Consider the following 17,196-nt stretch of genomic DNA (forward strand, 5'->3'; position numbering starts at 1 on the left):
CCCTGAAGGGAGGCACAATTCCCTGGAAGCTGGTAACTTTAACAAGTGGTGGAGGAGGGAGAAAGGGGTCTGGAGGTATTAGCATTTAATTTCCTTTCCTTTTGAACCAACCCCCATCTTCCCCACTGACCTAATCATTTGTCACCTATACTGACCTTTTGCCCCCACCCCCAATTTAGGGATATATGTTTTAAGGAATAGTGGGGGAAAATATTTACCTATTTCCTATTAATATCAATACAGTCTATAGCCGTAGAAGTAATTTTCTTCAAATGATAGACTTAATGTCTCCAAAAGAGAGAAAGCAGAAAAATCTTTCTTTTAAAACCTTTAATAATATAGATAGGTAGATATAGACAAGAATATATTTAAAAAAACAAGTGAGTTTATAACTTTAATTTTTAGATTTTTTTATGTTAATCTGGCAAAAAAGTTGTTATTTAATTCTTTAAAGATTTAAAACAGCTTTCATGTTTAAGTGTTTAAAAAATACATATGGTGGCTGTGGGTGAATCTCAGTGATAGAGTGCTTGGCTAGCACATATAAAGCCCTGGGTTCAATCCCCATCACTGCAAAAAAAAAGGAAAAGAAACGAAATGAATATATGATTTTTATGTTTATTAGTTTAGAAAAATACCCAGTATGTATTAAAGCACAACTCTACTGTTTCACAACTGAGCTAAAAGGCTGTCTCAGCATTCTGTTAGGCCATTTACTACAAACCAGGTTAGAAGAAATGCAGTGGAAGTTCTATTCCAGGTCTTTTGTGTGTTAAATAATCAGGCACTTGAGTCCTCAGTGGGAGGCAGGTTTCTTTTAAACATTTATACTAAGTGAACCCTAATATCTACCTTATGATTCCTTTGTTCCTGTTCCTGTTTCTGATCTCTTTGTGCCTCAAAGCTAGAAAAGTCAACTTTAATTTTTTTTTTTTTTTTTTTTTTTTTTTTTTTTTTTAGAATAGCATTGGCACATCTTAAGCCTGTTTTGCCCTGAGGTACCCCTCTGTTCTAATTTTTTCCAGCTTCTGTCTTCTGGAGGAGGGGGAAGGTTTCAAGTCAGGATAATCTGTCAGTGGACCAACTTCTGGAGAAAAACAAACCCTCCAAAATGGTTGTATGCCTGGCAAATCCATTTGCAAGCTATCTGAGGTGAAACCTACGGTGCATCTCTTTGAAGCTAGCACCTAAAACCTGTCCCAGGGTTTATCAGCAAGTATCTTTAATTCTTGTACAGGTTATTTTTAAGGCGTGTTTAGGCAGTAGAGCCTTTATTCATATTCAAGTTACAAACTCTAGGTGCTCCTGACCATGTCATCATATTATCTTGTGCATTTTTTGGATCTTTCTACTTCCTCTGACATTAACAAGGAAAAATACTACCAGACATTAGCTTTCTGGCCCTGAGTTTAGTGTTCTGCTGTGGCCCTGCTATTGCTTTATTAACAAGTAGACCAAGTGAACCTCCAAATTTTATTCAGAGACTAAGAATAATAAAGGCAGTAGCAAAGGCAGGTTTTGATTTGCCTGAAAAAATTCCACGGAAGATAACAGAGAGAAAAGACCCCTCTTCTGACTTATGGAATCTCCTGCTAGAGGACCCAAGCCAGAGACTAATTGGGGGACAGTTATATCATGCCTGGGAATCCACTGTGATGAAAAGGTACATAAAGTTATTTATGTTGTCTTTCAGAAAAGCATTTTTATTGCAAATGATTTTGTAACGTTCTCTGAGACTACCTAGGTTTTCAGTAATGTCCCTTGAATTAACAATTTCATCTATTATTATTTTGGCATTTTCTGAACTATAAATTTTTTATTTACTGCTCTATAATTATGAAATACTATATCAGGAATCAACTTTCTTAAAGAGCCAAGTAGTAAATATAGGCTTTGTACATCAAAAGACAAAATCAAAGATATATGTAGATGTTTGTACTATATTGGTATTTTAAGATGTAAAATGGCCATTTGGCTGTGATTTGCCAAACTGTCTTTATGGTCACCTGCTAATTCTTGCATGATAGCCCTTTCTACACACACAGATACTTCTGCAGTTATTCATCCTGTACAGTTTTCTTGACATCAGAAATATAAATATGAGTGTAAAAATGGTTTCTTTTTAGAAAGATCTCATAGTCTTGGAAGAAAGAAAAACACATAATGATGATTATTATAAGTGCTGATTATGGTGCATTGGGATGAATGCTTTCACTGATGTCCAGAGGTAGTGTGATGGAGGGCATTGGGAAGGGCTCCACACTAACAGTATGGTGACCTTCAGAGGTCACTGTAGATCAGTGACTACAAAGAGCTAATGTACTAATTTTGAGGAAAACTAGAACTTAATTTTATAATTCTTAAAAATTTCAGAACTAAGTAGATATGCACATTGAAGAATTTGACTTCTATTTCTTTTGAACGCAAGTTATTAAGAAACAATCATCACCAGTTAAGTTAGATGTAAAACACAGAGATTTGGCTATGTTAAGTGGTGAGTTTTAGTGAACTGAGATTCTCGAGCACTGTATTCCATTCCTACTTGGGTTACTATTGATAATTTTGAGCAAAATCTGTGGGCTCTACTTAATCATCTTAACGTAACAGGGTTAAAAGAGTTGGTTTCTTCCAGTTCCAGACACTGTGACTGTAATTAGAATGCATACTGAAAGTGTGTTAGGCAACTTTCCATTGTTGAGACTAAATATCTTAAATAAACAATTTCAAAGGAGGCGAATTTTATTTTGGCTCATGGTTTCAGTTCATGGTCACTTGGTCCCATTGTTTCTGGACCTGTGGTGAGACAGAAGGAGTTGAAAGGGGCCATATGGTAGAACAGAGCTGCTCACATCATGGCAGCCAGGAGGCAGAAAGAAAGCTCGAGATGAAGGGGCAAGGAAAAAAATTATCCTTTTTGGACACACACACCCTAACCCCATGACCTACTTCCTACAACTAGGCCCTATCTCCTAAAGTTCCTGCCAGCTTCCAATAGCCTGTTAAGTTATTAATCCATTAATGGGTTAATTCATGGATGAGGTCAGAGCCCTCATAATCCAGTCCTCTCCCAAAGGTCATACCTCTGAACACTACTGCATTGCCACCAAACTCAACACACAAACTTTTGGAGGACATTTCAGACCCAAGCCATAAAAAAAATAGATGCTTTTTTTTTTTAACTCTGTAAAAATTTAATTTGATTTGTCCAAATTTAAGTTCTTACTCATTTGAATTCCTGTCAACCCCAAAGGCCCTGAACCTGTGACACTACATGATAGTGCACCCAAATGCAAAAAAAAAGAAAATAAGGACTTATACGCCCTAAAGTACTCTTTTGAGTCCCCAAATGCCTTATCACTGAAGAGGAAGTGTTGCACAAGCTCTGAAAGCAGACTGGCCACATCAATCACTCTGCTCTGCCACATCTCTAACTATGTGACTCTGGGCAATTTCCTTAAGCTCTCTGGTTCTCAGTTTTTCAATTACAAAAAGCAACTATTATAGGGTCTATCCATGGAGTTAAGAGGATTAAGTATATTAATGATTATAAAGATCTTAGAATTGTTTGACAAAATAAGCACTCAAAGTATGTCAATAATGAAATTATTCTAAACTCTCCATTTGTAAAATTTGGTATTAAAACCATGTTTAAAATTCCCATAGAGATCCAGATGAATAGGAGATATACTGGCAGGAATCACACAGGCCTATTAGTATTCCTGGTAGCTGGTCTGCAAGGATAGCTCACTGATGAATTCTGCCTCCTGGAATTCATGCCCTCTGTTTTCTTCTCCTTGAAAATGCACTGTCCCTGTATAACCAGGAGGATGCAGCAGAATTGACACATTAGGACTTGCAAGACTAGATTTAAGAATTCTTGCAGCTTTTGCTTGTCTTGGAAAATTGCTCTGGGGAAAAACCACTGCCATTTTAGCTTAGTTTCTCTGAGACCCTCATGCTCTGCAGAAGCCCACCCTAGCCCAGTTTCTTTCACCAGTCCCCACTCAGCAGGCTGTCCCAGTCCAGGTGCCCAGACCCAGTGACATCTGACAGGCACCACTCCAAGTAAGGGCCACTCAGCTATGCTCAGTCAACCCTCAGAACCATGAGAGATAATGATAATTCACTGCTGTGTTGAGACACCATATTTGAGGTAGTTTATTATGCAACAGCAGAAAACCTAACACAGTGAACTTTCAATGTTATTTTCAGTATAGTTTCATCATGAAGAGTACTTATGGTGCCTTATATATGTTGTTAAGTTGTATATTGGGTAATTCACAACATACAAATTAAATCAACTTTGAATAGCTTTTCTTTAGTCATCCTAAGTGAGTATAAATTTATTGGACTTGGGATGTATACATACAGAGCCTAGGAATTATACTTTGTGTAAAAATCTATACTACCTTTGTTTTTTGTTACTCTAAGTACTTCTGTAAAATTTTTCTTGGCAATGACAAGGGGAGGGGTGTTAATGCTTTTGTTAATGCATTGTCATAGTCTAGGAAAATCTAAGTCTTTGCCTGATGGGGTCACATCTCTATACCCAGGAATCTGATGAAAGCTAGAAGGCCTGCACCTGCTCTGCTCCTTATAACATGTTCGAACACGTGGAGGGACAGAATGTTGCAACCGGTGTTGGGGTTTCATTGAGGCACTGAAGCCCATGTGTGAACTAAGTGCTCTGTTTTAGGGCACTATTGTTCCTCAAGTAGTGTTGCAGAGTGTACATATAGACTCTGTATATCTGTGTTTATTATATCAAAAATGAATTATTTCATTATTCTAATACTGGTTTATTTTATCAACTCCATAACTTTAAATTTTATATTACAAAGTTAATACTTTGTCAAACCAGTTATCTGAATTAAAATTTCACTGATTTAAAACTTCACAACTGATTAAGTGGAAAAGTGTGATGAAATACAGTGATGCCTCATTTCAAATAGCTGCTTAATTAGTCAGTGAGCTAGGGTAGATACAGCAGGGACCTAACAGCCCGGCTCTCCTGATGTGAAATATGCTCCGAGACATCCAGACATTGGATGAGTAATCCTTGGCTATTATAATAGTATGTGTGTTCTGAAATGGATTTCTTCTTAGTTATAGCTCTGAATCCTGTTGGCTTTATTAAGGTATTTCTGGAGACACTGAGACTATTTGAACTAAATTAATTAAGGAAACAGTGCACCCTTGTGATAAAATTTGATCTTGAAAATGCATGGTTTTGAAGACCAATCTATGTTTTGAAGAAATATCAAAAGCTTTTGGGGGGCTGGGATTGTGGCTCAGCGGTAGAGCGCTCGTCTGGCACAGGTGGGACCCGGGTTCGATTCTCATTCTCTCTCTCTCTCTCAAAAAACAAAAAGCAAAAACAAACTTTTGGGTTGAGATTTGGGGAGTGGGCTAATATTCCAGGAAATTTATTTCTTATTGTCATAATTACTGTGCCTTTTAATAATTTGTGATCCTTTCTGTATTTCATATTTGAAGTAGGTGAAAAATCAGAAGTGTGATGTAGAATTTTTCTTAAGTATTTGTTAATTTGGTCTTCTTTAACCTATTCAAAAGATGTATGCTGACATAAAGTATACATTATTTATATTCTGTAAACATATACAACAAAATATATTTCAAAAATGTTAAAGCATTGATTACTGAAAACCATTATGTATAGACTGTTCAGTCCAAGGTCTGCCATTTGGTGGCTTTGGGGAGAAAAAGCAGTCTCTTTGGCTTCTCTAGACTAATTCACACTGTGTAAAAGAATTTCTGTAAAAGAATTCCATGCCATCCTTTCTTTCCTGTCATCAATATGAATTCTATCATTGTAAAGTTAGAATATGTAACAAATGTGGAATACCATTCTGAGTTTGTGTAAAATAAGAGTAAATACTTTAAGATCATCAACCACAATGACTTTTAATATAATCAGAGGCAGTTAATATTTGTTGACTGACTTTATTGTCTACATGGCTATATATTAGATAATATGCTATAAAATTAAGAAGTACTTGCCCCCTGAGAACCTATGATTCTCAGTGAATCATATAAAATATATAGATAATAGTTAAGAACCCTAGTTCTTATATTTTAGAGCAATAATTTTTTCTTGGTTTTTTTTTTTGGTGGGGGGGGGGCACCAGAGATTAAACTCAGGGGCACTCAGCCACTGAGCCACATCCCCAACCCTATTTTGTATTTTATTTAGAAACAGGATCTCACTGAGTTGCTCATCGCCTTGCTTTTTCTGAGTCTGGCTTTGAACTTGCAGTCCTCCTGCCTCAGCCTTAAGCTGGTGGGATTACAGGCATAGCCCTAGCGCCTAGCTTAGAGCAATAATTCTTAATCACAATGTCATATTAGAAATACTTGGAGAGCTTTTTAAAAAGCAACAATATTGTGGTCCTACCAAGACCAACTAAATCAGGATCTTTAGGGAAGGATCCAAGTACGTGAATTAAATCACAGAGATAGAAGACAGATACTGTTAAAAGGTAAATTTTATAAATTATGTTTTTCAATAAATTATATATTTCATTTCTCCAGTTCAACCATTATATTTGACATATAAATTTTCACTTTATCTATTTGAGATTTCTTTATTGACAAATAAAATATTAGATTGATATAAATCATGTAGAAACATAAACAGGAAATATTTTAATATTAAATTTTAATTTCATTCTTTGCCCCCATAAACAAAAGAAATTTATGTCTTTAATTCTTGAAAAAACATTTCAGACTTAGGAAAGAATTTTACTTTTTATTAGAAAATTGGATCATCCTTACAGTAAGCATATTTAAATAATTCATAGCTAAACATTTTATCTGTTTACTAGCATATTCTTATATAACTGGGAAATGCTGTAAATATTTAAATCTCCTAACTGATATTCTGTAGTGGAAATAGTGGCAGACCTTAGCTGGATGCTGACAGTGGAGATGTTAGCATCCCAGCATCTCCACTCCTTTGGACCACAGTTTTGAAAACAAGCAGATTACAGGAAAAGTAGTGGTACAGTTAGCAAGAAAAATGCTTCCTTATTCAGTGAGGACAGAAATGGTGATGTGGTATTATCAAAATAAGGAAGTATTTATAATGTCTAATATCCAATTTAATGTTCTTTTTTTTTTTTTTTTAACCACCAGAGGTCCCTAAATCCTGTATGACTGATGCTGGGCATTTTATGTACACATCAGACTTCTGCAACATTTCGATGTTATTTCCATGACAGTGTAATAACCAAATTTCTAACATAAGAGAGCTAAACCCTTTTTTTTCTTTAGAACCAGCTTTTTAAAACAATTATATTTAATCTCATTGGGACACACAAAAAAATACCAGCATCTGAGGATATAAGAGGGGTGGAAAGGCCAGGAAAATGAGTTACATAAAAGGGCCATGAAGTAGAATGCCTTTTGGAGGTTAAGTGAAAACACAGGCTACTTTGTGAATTAAGAACAAACAACACCATTTCTTTCCTCCTTAGGTCTAAATTCTATCTTGTCTAATCAGTATTTATCTGTTAGTATCATAATTAAACATTTTTGATAGGAGTGCAATAATGGAAGGGTATTTTTGGTGATTTTGATAGTGTATGAATAATATAATTTTTGTCACTGTTGGAGTATGTATTACAAATCATATAATTACTTTGAATATAAATAAACATAAGTGTTCGTACGTCTGCTCCTGACTAATTCAGGGAGTCATGCATTGAATGCCTGTTCCATGCAAGCAGAAAAATGTATGCCTTACCTATAAGACTTTCCAGTGTCTTTGGAGAAAATATTTAATAAAAATTATAATTCAGTTAGTATATTTAACTTTTTTCCCTTTCATTTACTAGCTTTATTTTTTTTAAAGATGAATGTGTACTTGTGTAATTACGTCTCTTAAACCTTAATAGTTTGAGGTTACAAAGGGACAAAAACATGTCTGCCAGTGACAGCCAGTGATTTTTTTTGTAGTAGCAGCTCCTAATCTACCATTGGTATCTATTTGTACTGTCCTCTTCAGTGTCTTGTGAACAAAATAAAGACAATTCCAATATTACTTCAGAGTATAATTTTCTAATTAGATTATTATATTTTTCTCTTTTAAATTAGGTCTATTAAGAGATATAAAATTAATCTAGGTAAGAAATTTAAATTAAGTGTATATGCTTCATTTTATTCATTTAGAAATGTTAACAGTTGCTCCCCCCCCCCCCCCCGGTACTGGATTGAACCCAAGGGCACTCTTCCACTGAGCTACATACCCAGCCCTTTTTTATTTTTCATTTTGAGACAGGTCTCACTGAGTTGCACAGGTTGACTTCTAACTTGTGAGCGAGATTCCTGCCTTAGCCTCCCCAGTAGCTGGGATTACAGGTGTGTGGCACCATGCTCAGCCAATTTGCTTTTCAATAGTAATTTATATTTTGATCACTAGATGGCACTAAGCACATATAGCTTAGAAAAAAATAACAGTAAACAGTTGTTTTCTGAGTACACAATTGTTAAAAGTCTATAAATATATTTGTCATTACACACTATAATTTTTTTATTTTTTATTTTTTGGTAGATGGACACAGTGGCTTTATTTTGTTTATTTATTTTTATGTGGTGCTGAGGATCAAACCCAGTGCCTCACACATGCTAGGCAAGCACTCTACTACTGAGCCACAGCCACAGCCCTCCCACTATAAATTTTTGTTATTCAACCTATAAAATTCCTTTTGCTACCAAATCTGTTTTTCTGAGTAAAATAATTTCACGTATGACTCTCTTAGATATAATAAATTCTTTGATTACTTTGATAATCACCCACTCATCAAACTGTTCTCAGCCATTTCATTTTAACATATTCTTCTTAAGTTGGCCTTTTCTTAATGCCTTTTTTTTTTTTTGCTGTAAAGCAAAATATATTTTAACTTTTGTAAGGGCCATTACAGGGTTTCCGGAAAATTAGGAGAGCCTAGAGAATTTCTCACAAATGTACCTGTAAAAATGTAGGACAGAATACAGGAGGGCACAAACTGGTTTTGTTCTTAGACTTCTGATATTTGAATATTATTCTCATATTGTTATATTTGCCTGTTTGTTAAGGTGGGTTTTGGGGGGGAGGGTGGGAGTTCTGGTTATAATATTCTTTCAATGTATTATTTTCTTAATCAAGATGTTTTAGGCTACAAATAATTGGTGTATTAAATTGAGAGGTTTCACATGACCAGAAACCATCCCCAGAGGTTGAGTGGTACTTCCAGTGGTAGTTGGTTCAGTGGCTTAATTTGAGACCCACAATATCAACAGAGCCCAGGTTGCCATTCATATTTCTACTCTGTCATCCCTGGTATGGTGGACTTGTGCTTTGTGTTGAAAATAGCTGTTGGTAGATAAGTAGAACTTAAAATTGTAGCAAAAATCCAGTCCTAGAAGAGGGAGATTCACCCATGTATTGGTAATGTATATTACTCCAGGGGCCACCCAAAAGTGTTCTGCTCTGATTAGCCATGCTTGGGTCCCCTTTACCTTCTCAAACAATTTGCTAGTGGGTGGAGGGAGTTACCATTATGAGTATAGACTGATAGAGACCCAGATCCTCCCTGGGCACACACACACAGCCCTGAGAGGAGGAGGAAACCTCAAACAAACCTGAGCACTCTCTAGCAAAGAAGAGGGGGAATATACTTGGGTAGGCAGGCCACAAATTATTTACTATCTCTGCTTTTTTCTTTTTGCTTATTTATTTCACTTAGAGACCCTTCTGTCCTGACATTCTTGTAATATAACCTTCTTTTCCATTATTTCATGTGTACCACACTGTTAAGGTTGCAGGTGTAGTCCATGTGTACTTATTACAGTGTGTCATTCAGTACAAGCATGTTCACCCATTGTTTTATCACTTCCTGTGTCCTTTTCCTAGCAGTTAAAGAAAGTAAGAACTTGGATTCTCTTTCTCTGCTTATTAGTACTATCATGCTCAAAGAACAGTGTTTCTAAAATACCATGTGAATCTAGAAGCATCTCAACCAAATCTGAACTCATCTGCTGTATGCACAGCTTTTGAGCACTGGGTCAAGTACTAGGGATGGTCTAACCACGACACCTAGAGATATTGCCTCCATCTGTCCACTTTAGAGCCTAGCCTAAAACGGTAGACTTATGAGAGACCCAGCAGGGCAGAGCCAGCGGTCCCAGTTCAGTGACTCAAATCTTTCAGTATTCTCCATCAGCTCTAGGCCTTCTGGCTTTCTCTGGCTTATTTGGTCCAGTTTTTTTTTCCATTTGACATCACAGTGCCTCTCAGAGGCTGTAAATTGGCTCTCATGTGTGGTAAGTGTTCCATCAGAAAAATTAAACAAAACAAAAACAAACCTACTGTGCCTCTGAGAAAGAATATTTATTAATCAATTGGTGTCCAAATACCAATTGGAAATGTTGATGATATTGTATTCACTGTTTCAACAGTTTATTCTCATCTAATATTCAACCAATATGATCAACTGACATTATCAACCATCGTTTTTTTTTGGTACCAGGGATTGAACCCAGGGGTGCTTAATCAGTGAGTCATATCCCCAGCCCTGTTTATTTTTATTTTGAAACAGGGTCTCGCTAACTTGTTTAGGAACTCACTAAGTTGCTGAGGCTGGTTTTCAACCATCATTTTTGAAAGTAAAGAACAAAAAAACACTTTTAGAAAGTAGTTAGTATTGGCATTATTGCTAGAGTGTTTGAATCTAGTCTTTATTCTAATTTTATAGTTTTGAAAGAGTTTAGTTTGAGAATATGCTTAGTCAAAATATTTTTAAAAAGAAATCTTGGTGTTTTTATTTTTCAGAAAACTCTGGACTATATTTTCCAGAAATAAAGAGAGATCCAGGCAAATATTTACACAGTTGTCCTGAATCTGTAAGAAAATGGCTTCGACAGCTAAAGAATGCTGGAAAAATTCTTTTGTTAATTACCAGTTCTCACAGTGATTACTGTAGACTTCTCTGCGAATATATCCTTGGGTAAGTAAGTAATGAGTCATTCCACTTTCATTGTCTTATAAAATTGATAGCAAACCAGACCAGTGTCTTTTTAAAAGAGCTGGACTATACCCATATTATTATATTAAATATTAAATAGTGCTGAGTGACAAATATAATTTTTTCTCATAACATACCTCAATATTTGTTGATAGCAACCCACCCCTGATGCATTTTAGCAAAGTGATATTAACTGGGGCCAGTATACTTTTAGGTAACATATGATCTGGGCTTTAGAGTTTGGGGAAGGTCCTTTGGTCTTCCCTGCATTTCATTTCTCAACTTTGGATGATTACTGAGAGACTCTGAGTTGTAGAAAACACTCTTGACATTTTCCTGGAGTACAGCCCCTCTGTCTCCATTTCAGTGTGGAGCCATATACCATTTACCACTGCCAGGGATGGAAGTGATACCCGTGAAAATCAAGGCAGTATAAATGCAGTAGACTTTAAAATAAAACAGATGCGGGTTCAAGCCTTGCTTTGCAACTGACTGTGTGACCTGGGACAGGATTTTGTAACCACTTTTAAGTCATAATTTTGTCATTTTAAAAATGGGACAATAATACCTCCTAGGTGTGAGGGGATGTTTAAATAGCATACTACAGGATAATTATTAGGCAGAGTAGTTGGTAAAGTTTCAATAATTGTTAATACTTAATTTATTATTATTCTTGTAAGAAAAATAAAACAAAAAGGAAATATCCCAGAGCTTTATTCTACAGTGGCCTGTTAGATTTCCCCTAAAGTCTCCTCAAATTTCAGCCCACAGAATTGCTGTGTGTGGAGCAAGTTTTAGCCTCCAAGCTGACTCCACCAATATTTTTTAGTCTCAGAATTTCTGTGTTCAGTGTGTTCTGTGGTGTACTTATCTGCAAGTAGATCTGCTTTCTGAAATATATGCTGGCTGAGATCCTTTAATTGAATTGAGGCTGAAGTCCTGGAGGCCTTGTAAGGTGCCTCCTGGGAAGACATTTGCTGCTCTGGTAGCGGGACTTGCTTCAGAATAAACAGTCAGGACTTATAACTCCTTTTTCACTAGCACAGACAACCCAAATTTTTCTTCTCATCTTTATTTCTATTTATCACAGTTTGGGGTTGTAAAAATATTCTGGAATATTGGGGAAATATTGTTTCTCCAATGTCAGGGAGAAGGACTTTTTTCCTTTGCCATTCCAAATAATCCTTAATATAATATAATACTAAATACATATTTAAAGTCATTAATTGTTGCCTTCTAAAAATTGCTATATTATAAGCCTACACTGATTTTCAAAATAAAATATCTTCTTCATGGTTTGAGTACTCTGAGAAATGTCACTGGATTTGCTATAATGCTAGTTTCTTTAAGACCCATATAACAAACAAAATTATTTCAGTCCCCAAATTTTAAAATGTCTTTCCCAGTTTCTAGCTCTTAGAAGCTATTGAATTTACCATGTAATATCACCATCAGGAGAAAGCCAGCTCCAAGCCTAGAGTCAATTTTTAGGGCCCGGTTAAACATCTGTAGGGGATGTACCAGGGATTGAACTCAGGGGTGCTTTACCACTGAGTCACATCTCTAGCTCTTTTTATTTTTTATATTGAGATAGGGTATAAGTTGCTTAGTGCCTCTCTAAATTGCTGAGGCTGGCTTCAGACTTGCAATCCTCCTGCCGCAGCCTCCTGGGCCACTGGGATTACAGGCATAAAAGTTGACCAAAAGATAAGAAATGATGCAGTGATAAATAGATGGGCTGAGGTTAAGTTCTGCTTTCTATGCACCTTTTCTAATTTCTTAAAATAAGTTAATGAAAACTTTGCTTTGTAGGAATGATTTTGAAGACCTTTTTGACATTGTGATTACGAATGCATTGAAGCCTGGTTTCTTCTCCCATTCACCAAGTCAGAGGCCTTTCCGCACACTCAGTAAGTTATGTTTTGTTCCTTTCCTCTTCTGTATACCTGCTGACTAACAACCACATGCAGATTACTGTGTCAGATGTAATACCATGTCTTCTTTTCCCTCTTTGGGGAGAGAGAAGGTAATAAACCTATGTTTGTATTTAACTTTACCACTTACTCATTTGTTTACATGTTATTGTCTCCTTGATTTTTAAAATGATGGTCAAGGGTTTCACCTTAATTTTTAGGGCCTGGTTAAACATCTCAATAAATATTGGAAAGAATTAATTATAATAAGTCAGAATGGATTATTTTTTAGAACAAAAGTGCTTGCAGAATCCCTGAGGATCATAAAAACACAGTATTCTCTCTGGGGAAAGGACAGGATATTCAAGGAAGAGTAGTTAAAATTGTCATACTTGTAGCCAGGCACAGTGATGTATGCCTGAAATCCCAGGGACTCCAGGAGGCTGAGACAGGAGGATCACAAGTTCAAGGCCAGCCTCAGTAACTTAGGCCCTAAGCAATTTAGTGAGAACTTGTCTCAAGATAAAAAATAAAAAGCCTGGGGATATGGTTCAGTGGTTAAGCACCCCTGGGTTCAATCTCCGTGCCCCCCCACCACAAAAAAAAATTGTCATACATGTAAAGAGGCTGATAAAGGAGATTGAATGAAAAGAACAAACAAAATTTGCAGTTAAAAAGGAATGATAACAGCAGAGTGAGAAACTCATGATAGGTGCTCTCCAAACACTTCTTGAATAAATATGTAAGTGAATAAAAGCAGAACCTGATCAGGGATAGAGGAGTTATAGGCTTGGGGGAGTGAAAGACAGGAAGCTTAGTTGTTATGTCTGGTGTCTTTTGTATATGTCAGTTAAACCCAGTATTATATTAACATTTGAGGCTCATTCAGAAATTCTCTTAGGAGGGCTGGAGTTGTAGCTCAGTGGTAGAGTGCTTGCCTGGCATGTGTGTGGCACTAGGATTGCTCCTCAACACCACATACAAATAAATAAAAGAAAGGTAGTGTGTCCATCTACTAAGTGTGTGTGTGTGTGTGTGTGTGAGAGAGAGAGAGAGAGAGAGAGAGAGAAATTCTCTTAGGAGATATCTAAAGAAGCCCAGGAATGCTTGGAAGTTGAAACACAGTAAATGGTTATAAATACATATAAATGTATATAAAATCCTTAACAAATAAATTTTTAGACCTGTGTAGAGATCTGTTTAAAATCATATAAAAATGAAGATATATGTATAAAATAAGCAAAATACATAAAAGCACAAATGTTTAACGTTTGTTCATATACTTGGCATTATATAAACATCCTAGGCCGTGTTGGAGTGATCCGTAATATACATTTCTCTTTACTTTCCCCTGTTTACGTTCTATACTATTTTGAAAAGAAATTTAAAATCCCCCAAAGAAGTATTCACATGAATCACATACACCCAGTGTTGTTATTTAACAAACCAATACAAGAGTATTTACTTGGAACTGCTACTCTGCTATTCCAAAGCCTGTTCAGTGCCACTGGGTTGACAGTAGCTCAGTACTCTCTCAGTAGTGGCTCATGAACAATAAAAGCCAAGTTAGGTTTAGTGTAGCAAGTGTCAAGTATGAGGGACCCTCAGTGAACTACATGCATGTGGAAGCACATAACACCTCAGCAAGTGTGAGGGAAGACTACAGACTCTGGTTAGTGTTGTGAAGGTAAAAACTACCTGATGAGTTTAATGGTTGACCAGTGAAGGTGTGTCCAAAAAGATGAGGTAAGGTGATGTTCAAGGTGATAAAGGAGGCAAGTAATAAGAAGAGCAGAGGAAGGGGGTTCCTGGTAGTGGAACAAACAAATGCACAGGCTTGCTAGGAGAATAGTTTTGTTGTATTCCAGTGACAAAGGCAGCATGTCATTCTGGCACACAGTTATGGGAAGGGAGATGATAATGTTAAGGAGGCAGGCAGCCTCAGAGGCTATGGAAGCAATCTGTAGCTACTCAGTTGTTTGAGGCAGGAGAGTGATAAGATGTCACTTTGGCTGCTGGATGGAGAATCTGTTGGTTGCCAGGAAAGATGGAGAGAAAGAGAAAGACAAAGCAATTACAGTGTCCCAGGTGAGATTTTGGTGGTTTAGCTTGGGACAGCAAAATTTATTTTTTTTTTAATTTGAATTCCACTTTCCTTAAATGTAATTTGTATCTTATTAATTTATTGACAAGTAAAATTTGCATAGTTAGGATGGGCAGCATGATGTTTTGACATATGTATGTATTGTGAAATGGCTAAATCAAGCTATTTAACAATATGCATTAGCCTGCACACTTACCATTTTTTTGGTGTGATAAGAACACTTAAAATCTATTCTTTTAGTAATTTTCAAATATAGAATACATTGTTATTAACTAATGATGTACCTTAACTATCTTGAACTTTTCCCTGCCATCTAACTGAAATTTTGTGTCTTTTGACCACATTTCTGCAGCCCTACCACTTCCCTGCCTCTAGTGACCACTGTTTTTGCTATTTCTGTAAATTCAGCTTTTTTATATTCCATGTGTGAGATTATATAGTATTTGTCTTTCTGTGTTTGGCTTATTCCACTTAACAAGATGTCCTACCAGTTTATTTGTGTTTTCACAAAAAAAAAAAAAACACCAAGATTTCTTTTTATTTTTTAAAGCCAAATAGTATTTCATTATGTATACAGTTGATCCTCTGCATGTTCAGATATAACCAGTTGCAGATCAAAAATATTCAAAAACATTGCATCTGTACAGACATTGTCATTGCCTAAAAAATACAGGATAACAACTATTCATATAGCATTTACATTTATTAGATGTTATAAATAAACCAGAGGTGATTTTAAATATATGGGAACATGTGCATAGGTTATATGGAAATACGCCATTTTTATAGAAGGAACTTCTGCGGGTGGTCCTGGAACCAGTCCTCCATTAAACTGAGGGATGACTGTCTATACCACATCTTCTTTATTCTGTAGTCCGCTTGAGAGACATTTAGGTTGACTTTATGTCTTGACTCTTGTAAATAATGCTGTAATGAACATAGGAATGCAGATAGCTCTTAAGTATGTTAATTTCATATCCAATGGATGTATACTCAGTATTGGGGCTGCTGGATTATACAGTAGTTCTGTATCTATTTATTTATTTTAAATTTTATTTTGATGGTGCTAGGGGTTGAACCCAGAGCTTCACATATGCTAAGCATATATTCTACCACTGAGCTCTCCCCCCAGCCCAAGTTTTAATTTTTAGAGATACCTTTACACTATTTTCCATAATGACTGTACTAATTTTATTCCACCCAACATCTAACAATATGCAAATTTTCCATTTTTTCCACATTCTGGCTAATGCGTGTTATTTTTCATCTTTTTTTTTTAAATAAGTCATTCTAACAGGAAGGAGGTGATATCTCACTGTGTTTTAATTTGTATTTCGAATGTTTAGTGATGTTGAACATTTTTTGATATTATACATGTCCATTTTATCTTCTTCAGAGAAATGTCTATTTGAATTCTTTGCCCATTTTTATTTTGTTATTTGTTTTCTATTGAACTGTTTTACTTCTTTTATATTTTGGATATAATCCATTATCTGATATGTGGCTTTACAAATATATTTTCCCATTCCCTACATTGTCTTTTCACTCTATCATCTCCTTTGCTGTGCAGAGGCTTTTTAGTATGATGTAATCTCTTTAGGTCTATTTTTGGATTTGTTGCCTCTGATTTGGGTCATATCCAGAAAATCTTATAAAAGCCAAGTTTTTATAAGTTTTTATTTTGCTGTTTGAGAAATGAAAAGTCAGGATTGATAAGGTAGAACTCAAAGTCCTGTTACTGTTCCCAGTTATGACCACTATAAAATGGCTTCAGGGACCTCAGAATATATGGGTCCTCATGTTTTATGTACAGAATTTAGAAAAGCTTTTTTTTTTTCCCACATCCAGGAGGTCCTAGAAGATGTCTCATATTCTTTTTTTGAACCCAGTGCCTATCACATGCGAGGCAAGCGCTCCACCACTGAATACAATGCCAGCCCTGTCTTGTATTCTTTTGAGCCTTGATTTTCTGGACTTCCAATTTAAAATATTTAAAAGGAAGAAATAATTAAACATAGGATTTAGATTTAATATAAAATAGGTGTTTCCCTTTTAGAGCACAAAGAAGACTGCCAGAGCAATTATTAGAGGATGGTGCTGCTTATATTAAAAAAAAAAAAAAAATCTCTAGTTCATTATGTTTGGTTGTGGTATT

The 17,196-nt window shown here is 35.8% G+C and overlaps 1 protein-coding gene across 4 annotated transcripts in view; it reads left to right on the forward strand.

The window, feature by feature from the left end:
- NT5DC1 (5'-nucleotidase domain containing 1) overlaps positions 1 to 17,196 on the forward strand; it is a 124,455-nt gene that overhangs the window by 89,117 nt on the left and 18,142 nt on the right. For all 4 annotated transcript variants that reach the window (XM_081294920.1, XM_081294921.1, XM_081294918.1 and 1 more), the window contains exons 7-8: positions 10,832 to 11,006; positions 12,837 to 12,934. In XM_081294920.1, the coding sequence (XP_081151046.1) occupies positions 10,832 to 11,006; positions 12,837 to 12,934 (273 nt within the window). The remainder of the gene's footprint in view (positions 1 to 10,831; positions 11,007 to 12,836; positions 12,935 to 17,196) is intronic.

The sequence above is a fragment of the Spermophilus citellus genome, assembly GCF_964194105.1.
Source record: "Spermophilus citellus genome assembly, chromosome: 5".
NCBI lineage: Eukaryota > Metazoa > Chordata > Mammalia > Rodentia > Sciuridae > Spermophilus > Spermophilus citellus.